Source organism: Phlebotomus papatasi, chromosome 2 (genome assembly GCF_024763615.1).
Source record: "Phlebotomus papatasi isolate M1 chromosome 2, Ppap_2.1, whole genome shotgun sequence".
Classification (NCBI taxonomy): Eukaryota; Metazoa; Arthropoda; class Insecta; order Diptera; family Psychodidae; genus Phlebotomus; species Phlebotomus papatasi.
Window position 1 is genome coordinate 110,714,360 of NC_077223.1, and position 9,200 is coordinate 110,723,559.

General features: G+C 33.4%; 2 protein-coding genes across 2 annotated transcripts in view; one reads left to right on the forward strand and one right to left on the reverse strand.

Annotated features, from left to right (window-relative positions):
* The window catches only part of LOC129800822 (phosphoglucomutase), a 20,807-nt gene extending 15,249 nt beyond the window's left edge, over positions 1-5,558 (forward strand). The window contains exons 3-4 of the mRNA XM_055845491.1: positions 4,376-4,530; positions 4,587-5,558. Coding sequence (XP_055701466.1) covers positions 4,376-4,530; positions 4,587-5,241 — 810 coding nt within the window. The 3' untranslated portion in view covers positions 5,242-5,558. The remainder of the gene's footprint in view (positions 1-4,375; positions 4,531-4,586) is intronic.
* Positions 1-9,200, reverse strand: part of LOC129800814 (mediator of RNA polymerase II transcription subunit 14) — a 65,509-nt gene that overhangs the window by 17,546 nt on the left and 38,763 nt on the right. The gene's annotated exons all lie outside the window — the stretch shown is intronic.

The window sequence follows — 9,200 nt, forward strand, 5'->3', positions numbered from 1 at the left end:
TAAGCGCATTTGCCGTTTTATGATTGAACTGTGCGTGATTTTAAGCGCATTTACCGTTTTATGATTCAGCTGTGCGTGATTTTAAGCGCATTTACCGTTTTATGATTCAGCTGTGCATGATTGTAAGCATACTTGTAGTTTTATGATTGAATTGTGCGTGAATTTAAGCGATATCTTAATCTTTTTATCATTAAACTGTGCGTGATTTTAAGCGCATATACTGTTTTATGATTCAGCTGTGCGTGATTTTAAGCGCATTTGCCGTTTTATGATTGAACTGTGCGTGATTTTAAGCGCATTTACCGTTTTATGATTCAGCTGTGCGTGATTTTAAGCGCATTTGCCGTTTTATGATTGAACTGTGCGTGATTTTAAGCGCATTTACCGTTTTATGATTCAGCTGTGCGTGATTTTAAGCGCATTTACCGTTTTATGATTGAATTGTGCGTGATTTTAAGCGCACATACCGTTTTATGATTCAGCTGTGCTTGATTTTAATCGCATTTGCCGTTTTATGGTTCTGCTGTGCGTGATTTTAAGGGCATTTACCGTCTTATGATTCAGCTGTGCGCGATTTTAAGCGAATTTACCGTTTTATGATTCAGATGTGCGTAATTTTAGCGAATTTACTGTTTTATGATTCTGATGTGCGTAATTTTAAGCGCATTTACCGTTTTATGATTCAGATGTGCGTGATTTTAAGCACATTTATCGTTTTATGATTGAATTGTGCGTGGTTTTAAGCGGATTCTTAATGGTTTTATGATTCAGCTGTGCGTGATTTTTAGCGCATTTGCAGTTTAATGATTGAACTGTGCGTGATTTTAGCAACATTTACCTTTTTATGATTCAGCTGTGCGTGATTTTAAGCGCATTTTCCGTTTTATGATTCATCTGTGCGTGATTTTAGTCACATTTTCCGTTTTATGACTGGAAAGTGCGTGATTTTAAGCGTTCTTACCGTTTTATGATTGAATTGTTAATCGTTTTATCATCACACTTTGCGTGTTTTTAAGCGGATTTTCCGTTTTATGATTCATCTGTGCGTTATTTTAAGCGCAATCTTAACCCTTTAACGACAAGACAGTTTGCGCAGACCGAAAATCAGCAATATGAATAAAACCACCGACCAAAGGCAGTAAAAGGTCTTATATCTTGACTTCGAAATGCCAACAGAGTGGGATTTGATTAATTTCTTGCCTTTACGAACGATAGGGACATAAATAGCCAAAAAATTCAAGTATTTTTTCTGTCAATACTAATGAATGATAAAATTTTCAATTTAATGAAAAATATTATGTTTGAGTCTTGTAGTTTTTTTTTCCCAGAACGGTTTTGTTTAAAAAAAATTGGAAGTATAAAAATTCGTCAATTTTTAGCTTAAAAATTTCCTATGTAGGAAAAAATACCTGGAGACTTCCAAAAAATATCCTAGATTCCTTCAACCTTCTACTTTGCAATTACGTACAAATATAAGGAAAAATAACTTTAGGTGGTCAGAAAAAATTATTTTCTTTATGGGAAAACGGTGTTCCAATCGTCCTTAAAGGGTTAATCGTTTTTAAATTGAACTGTGTGTGATTTTAAGCGCATTTACCGTTTAATGAATGATCTGTGCGTGAATTTAGGCGCACAATTAACCGTTTTATGATTCAGCTGTGCATGATTTTAAGTACACTTACCGTTTAATTTTATATTTTATCTATTTGTAGGACGGGGTTAGTCGTTTTATGCTTGAACTGTACATGTTTTAAATATACTTTTTTCCCGGTTTTGTGATTGATCTGTGTAGATTTTCTTAAGATGTCTAGTATGAGTTCAAAATACTTATTTTTAAAAGTTAAGCCTATCAGAAAATAGCATTTTGTGTTAATGATTGCATGTAGGTCTTTATATACTTGAAATTCAATACATTATTGTCGTATTGGATGATATGTGCCATTTCATTTCATTCACATATTATAATCCTTAATATAAATTTTAAATTAATAATCAGCAATCGTTAAAACATAATCCAGAAAATGTTCATAACTTTCATAAAATTTCATAAATTTCACAAATTTCATGAAAATTTCATTACCTTAATGTCTTAATTTAGGAAAAAAGTCAATGCCCAATATTAGAATTTGGTAGACATGGAGTATTTTTAAAATGATATTTGTAATTGAAGTACATATAAATGTCAAAAATATGTCAATGGCATTAAAGCGGTTTAAATAGGTTTATATTCATTATTAAATAAATAAGCGTTAATAAAAAATCATACTTTGATAAAATTGATTGAAAAAAAAAATGAATATTTAAAGCGTAATACATTTGACTTTGAAAAATGATATGAAGGAATGTTTCAAGGTCATTGGTATGTATGGACGAAATATCCATCTGGACAACATCTAAAACATATCCGACAATGAAAACTATCGGATCATTAGTTTTCGAAATATCCAAAAAAACACGTTTTTTAAGAGAAGGGGAGGGGTGGGGGGAAAATGAAGGTCATATTTATATTCCCAAGGTTAACTTATGGGGGGGGGTCACCCGAAGACCCGAAGTCGCTATTTCCAACCCTCTGGCGGCTAGAGACAAAATTATGAATTTTGTACCCCAACCCCACCCCCTGTAGCGGGGGTATCGAGGCCTATCGAAGTTTTTGACTATCACCATTGAATTTGGCATGCCCAAATTAGGTAATATGCAAAGTTTCATGAATGAACTCGATATCAAGTGAGAACCTCCCTTGTCAGTGCTCCAAATTGTAAGTTGCCCAAAATAGTGCCATTTTCATATTAGTATTAAATATTTAATTCCCACGAAAATATAGCAATAGTCTGGTAAGACGAAGGATTTGTCCGAGGATGTTTTTCCGACATGTCAAGTGACATTATTTATAGGGCTCTCTCGCAAAAAGAATTTTCTCGAAAGAGAGAGCTCCAATTCTCAGTCGATTTTCAATGTGTTCGGACAAATTATTTTCCATAAACAGTGTATTAGGTGATAGTTACTAATTAGTTTTAGCATTAGTGAAAATATGGTTGAGGTGTTATTTCGGAAAACAGTAAGTTTTATTATAACTCATTCGAGTCGGGGGTCTCTCTGAGAGAATTATAACTCCAGGGTCAAATTAGGTGAATGTGGACAGAGAACTCGCGCTGTGATTGGCTTATTTTATTTCTCCCAAGTACGTCCGAAATCGGTTTGTTTGGGAGACAGCGATATCAAAAAATGTTCCATTTTATTCTTGTTTACGAGGGGGCTTGGGATACATCTATTCCTTCTTCCTCCACAAAATCCCAGATTCTTGGAATTTCGCTGTACATTTTGTCGAATCTTCCCAAGAACCTAGCTTGGTTAGCACATCTCAGCTGCTTCCTCCAGGAAATTACAGTTCCTCTGGAATTTTGTTGTACACTTGGTCGAATACACCCAAAATATTCAAGTTGGTCAGAAGATTTCTGTGGATCCCTCCAGGAAATCATAGATCTTCTGAGATTTTGTTGCGTATTTTATCAAATACGCCCAGAATACTCAAGTTGGTCAGAAGATTTCCCCAACTTCCTCCAGAAGATATCTTCTGACCAACATGATTATTCTGGGCGTACATGACAAAATACAAAACAAAATCTTATAACATGTGATTTCCTGGATAAACCGTGAGAAATCTTCTGGTCAACATGAGTATTCTGAGCGTTCTTGACAAAATACAAAAGAAAATCCCACAAGATCTGTGATTTCCTGGAGCAACCAGGAGAAATCTTCTGACCGATGAAGGTATTTTGGACGTTCTTGACAACACACAGAAGAAAATCCCGGAAAATCTGTGATTTCCTGGAGCAACTAGGAGAAATCTTCTGACCAACATGAGTATTCTGGGGGTTCTTTACAAGATATAGAACAAAATTCCAGAAGTTCTAAGATTTTCTGGAGGAAGTAGGTGAGAAGTCCTGACAAAAATGGGTTTCTGGGAAGAATTGAGCAGGATATACAGCGGAATCTCTGGTGCTGGCTACGATGATATTCCGGGATGTCTTCATGTTCATAAACATGCTAATTTTAGGAGTTTTTCGATGTTTGAAAGGAACTGAATCTCTGACTAGAATGGTATTTTAATAAGTTGTAATATTGAAGTTTTAATATTGAAGTCAATTTGCTCAGTGTGTAGGCAAATATTGAAATATTGGTTTCAATATTCTCTTCAATATTGAAGTTTTATTTCAATGCCACTTTGAAATGCTATTATTGCAATAATTTTCTTAGTGTGTAGACAGCTTAAAGCAGTGAGGAAATTTCAAATTCCCAATTAAATGAAAATGACCCATAATTACACCATTTTACCCAATTTAATCTAAAAAAGACTAATTTATAATCCATTCTTTAGGACAGAAACATGATTATTGGGAGAAATGCATTTTTTGTTACTCCCAGTGACTCATTAGCAGTGATTGCCCACTTTCTCGAGGCAATACCCTATTTTCGCCGAAATGGCATCAGTGGTCTGGCCAGGAGCATGCCTACAGCTTCAGCTGTTGATCTGTAAATTCTTTTGATATCCCAAACATCCCAGAAATTCTAAAAGAAATTCTTTTCAGAGTGGCCAAAAAATTGGGAAAGGAAGTCTTTGAAGTACCAACTGGATGGAAATATTTTGGAAATCTCATGGATGCTAATCGTTTGTGCCTATGCGGAGAAGAGAGTTTCGGAACAGGATCCAATCACATTCGTGAGAAAGATGGCATTTGGGCTCTTTTGGCATGGCTATCGATCATGGAACACACAGGAAAAGGCGTGGAAGACATCCTAAAAGCACATTGGGCCATTTATGGTCGTAACTACTTCACTCGCTACGATTACGAGGAATGTGATGCTGCAAAATGCAATGCAATGATGGACCAAATGGAAAAGTTGATCACTGATCCAAAATTCATTGGTCAAAAATTCGAAAGTGGCGGCAAATGCTATGAGGTTAAATTGGCAGACAATTTTAGCTACAAAGACCCTATTGATAATTCACTAGCCACTAAACAAGGTTTGAGAGTGGTATTCGCCGATGGAAGTCGCATTGTTATGCGTCTGAGCGGAACGGGCAGTTCTGGTGCAACAGTTCGCCTCTACATTGATTCATACGAACGCGATAATGTTCTTGGTCTGGCCAGTGATATGTTAAAGCCATTGATCCAGATCGCACTACAAATATCTCAATTGCCCCAATTTACAGGTCGTGATGCACCCACTGTTATCACATGAAGTGTCTTTAAGTTTCTCATCCTAATTGTTTGTTTTCAGTTCAAATAAAATAAATGTGTTCTTTTACTTTAATCTCTATTTAATCATCTGAAGGACATCTTTAGAGATTGATAACTTAATTAAAATCGTAAATGATCTAAAAATCGAAATAAATTGCGCTCAATTGAATTGACTCAACGGAAATCATGTCTCATAGTTGCAGTTAAAAAAAAACTGTAAGACTGCAAACACGTGAAAATTGATAAGAAATGCGGTTATTAATCCTTAAATAAATGTGAATTTATCAGGGTAAATAAAAATATTTTATTTCTGATCGTAATTTATTTCTTTTGGGAAGTTTTCTTAAAAAAGTAACAGAAATACTTGAAATTGTGAAGTTTTTCTGTATTTGGCTGAGTGCTCGGTTTTTCTTTATACTGGCATCCGGGTTCTTAATGACACCTCAAACAAAAATATTATATGGAGAAGAAATATATTTAATAAAAATGATTGATCTTGATTTTAAAGATATCTTCTTTTAAATGAGTTGTATGCTCACGCTGGTGTCGTTTTTGCCAACTTCATCTGTTTTAGAGAATTATTGACCATTCTGGCCTTCAATAATTAACCTCTTGAAGAATTGAATCGGTTCAGGGAAATTGGAAAATTGAACTCGGAATAATAAATCTTTTTGTAAATTATAGGGAGAGGTGGGGCTATTTTGAGCTGTGGGGATACATTGATAAACAAATACAATTTTCTCGCGATATTTCTAAATGAAACTGGCCCTTTACAATTATTTTATTTAGTTCCACTAGGGTCATAACATTTCCTATGTTTCCCATATGTTTCTAGCGTGCCGAAAAAACGTTTGGGTTTATTAGCTGTTTTCTGTCAGTATAGAGTGAATTAGCAAAAAATACATGTGCAAAATAAAAGCCAACTTAATGTTGAATAGGCAACCGAAAACCCCAGATTAGCAACCTACGTAGTTTTGGAGATATCTCGTGAAATGTGTACGAAAACAGGGAAAAATTTACACTAAAATCGGTCGTAATTTTCAGAGCAAATGTCACCTTCCTGAGTTCCACAATAATTTTGTATATCAAATTACAATGTAGCCCTACAGATAAAAGTAGCCCCACCTTCCCTAAGTGGTCTCAAGCATTAAAAACAGGTGTAATTATTAAATAATCACACCTAATAGCATGAGAACCCGGAAACAGAATCACTGTAGCATAAATAGTAACTATTCGCTAATTGAAAGTTAAACGTTACATGTTTTTCCTCTATTATTTACAACAAATAATGCAGAGATCATTTTGAAATTTAGAATCCTCAAATCCTCAAAAAGTAGTACAAAAAGTATGTATTTTTTTTTATCACAAATCATTTGGAATAAATATAATCAGAATTACATTAATTGTTTTGGATTTTTTCGAGAAGAAACGCATTTAAACTCTTTTTTCGTATCCTTTCTGACTCAAAGAAAAATATGGATATTCTGGGAAAAACTTTTTTTTTTGGATTATTTATAACCGGTAAAATAATAATATTGTATTATAACGATGTCCAAGTGTAAGATATTTTTTACAGGAGCTTGATCTCTGAGGTAAGATACTTTCCTGATCAAGAAATCGGGAAATAGAATTAGGAAATAGGCGTTTTTTTAATATTCTCATTTTCGACAAAAATTACCATTTTAATCGATTCTCTAAATGAACACTAAGTTGTATTTAATTGAAATAGTTAAATAAAATAATATTAGACAGAGAAAACTATTGAAGGAGTCTGTCTGAAACGACCCCTCATGTACTTTCAGATCTTAAAGTGATATTCTGAGAAGCAGTTATGAATTTGTTCAGTGCCAGATATGGCTAGATACCTTATTATTATCACCATGAAATTACTATAAAACTATTGCAATTATATTACTTCAATAGATAATTGCAATTGTTGTAAAAACTGAAGAATATTAAAAAAATGCTGCTGTATGTAATGATGCAGAATATTACAGAACTCAAACTAAAAGTACTATAAAGTTAATGATTTTAGTGAAAATGGGGCTCAAGCCCTGCTTCATTAATCTCAGAAGGCAGGCCAGAAGATCTCAAAGGATTAAGAAATAGGTGCGATTATGTCAGAAGCCCACCTAAAAATCGCGAAAGCTCCCTATTCTTCTCTATCTAATGAGACGACTCATTAGAAAATTAATTAATATGAATCTTAATCGATCATGTTCTGTATTTATTATGATCATTATTATTATTATTTAATAATAATTATTATTATCTTTAATTTTAAAATCAATACGATAAATCGTCCCCCTTCTAAAACGGTCTTCAGAGTAGAGGCTTAGTTCAATTCCCGAAAACATTAAAATCTTAAATCACAAGGAATTTAATTGCTTTTTCAGAATCCAATAAGTGATTTTCTTTCAAAACCCAATAAGGCTATGGCTGATCCTTACGCCTGAAGTCTGTACCCTCAGATCTATACAGGCCCTTAGGTTAGAAATCCGTATATACTTAATTTCGAACTTTAAAGTAAATCTTAAAGTAAATTAAAGTAAATCCTTAAAGTAATTGAAGTAAGGTTGATTTTTGATACCTTAAACCTTAAACGTTTGTATAAAATACTTTACAATTCAATATTGCAATCTTGTTTAATGAAATAAAATTTGGTATTTCAAAGGGTTTACGGAAACTTCTTATTTTGGAAAATTTCGTATTTCGTCAATTAGTTTTTCACATTACGTATTTCATACATTTTACACAAGCATATCAACCAATTAAATAATAGAATTGCTAATTTTTTAGCTCCGGATCAAAAGGACATTTTCTGTATCTTGGTAAATTATTAGTATCGTTTTATTGAGCAAAGGAAAATTTTGTGTTTTGAGAAATTATCAGTTTCGCATTTCGGTCAAAGAGAAATTTTGTATGTTTTAGGAATTAATTAATTTCACTTGCAGTGGAAAAGGAAAATTTTCTATGTTTTGGAAAATTATTAGTTTCATTTTTTGGACAAAGGACTTTTCTGTATTTTGGAAAATTACCAGTTCCGCCTTTAACCCAGAAAGAAAATTTTCTGGGCAGAGGATTTTTTTTTTAGATTTTGGGGAATTATCCGTTTCGCTTTTTGGGACAAAGGGAAATTTTCTATGTTTTGAGAATTAATTAATTTCACTTGCAAGGACAAAGCGAAATTTATTAATTGATATTCATGTGTGAAATACGAACTGATAAAATACGAAGTTTCTAAATCTTATTTTTAACAAACAATTTAAGAGTTTTGACATCTTTTAAACTTAATAAAAAAAATAATCAAATAATCTTCAAGCTTCCGGCATACATTTTAGATCTGGGAAATTTCTTTAAATCAAAATTTACATTTCTATATTCCTTTCTTTCTCAAAAGATTTGCATATGACTGTTTTATTTTTCCATTCTCATTCAGAATTAGGTAGACAGGAGAACTGTTTGAGAACGTTTTCATTCATTTTGAATGACATGTCAAAAGCAGGGTCTAGGGCCCGGGACATCCAATTACAAGCCCAAGTCTGTCGATCCTCCGCCAGTAAGACTGTCTCAGACTAGAGGTTTAGCCCAGTTCCCGAAAGGCTCCAAGGGTCCCGAAACCTAAACAGTAACCGATTTTATTGATTTTTCAAAATCTAATACGTAATTTGACCTTAATAATCCAATTCTAAGTCAATTTTTTCCAAAAAATCTTGACTGATAAGATATTAGAGAAGTTAAGCCATATGGCTAAACCTTATACGGGCTTCAGACCTGTTTAGCTATATGGCTTAATTACGATTTTTTGGAAAAATTTAACTTAGGATTGGATTATTAAGGACAAAATGATCTATTAGGCTCTCAAAAAGCAATAAAATTGCTCGCTATTTAAGATTTTGAGACATTCGGAAACAGGGCTAAACCTCTAGTCTGAAACCGGCTTTAGGTCTGAAGCCCGTA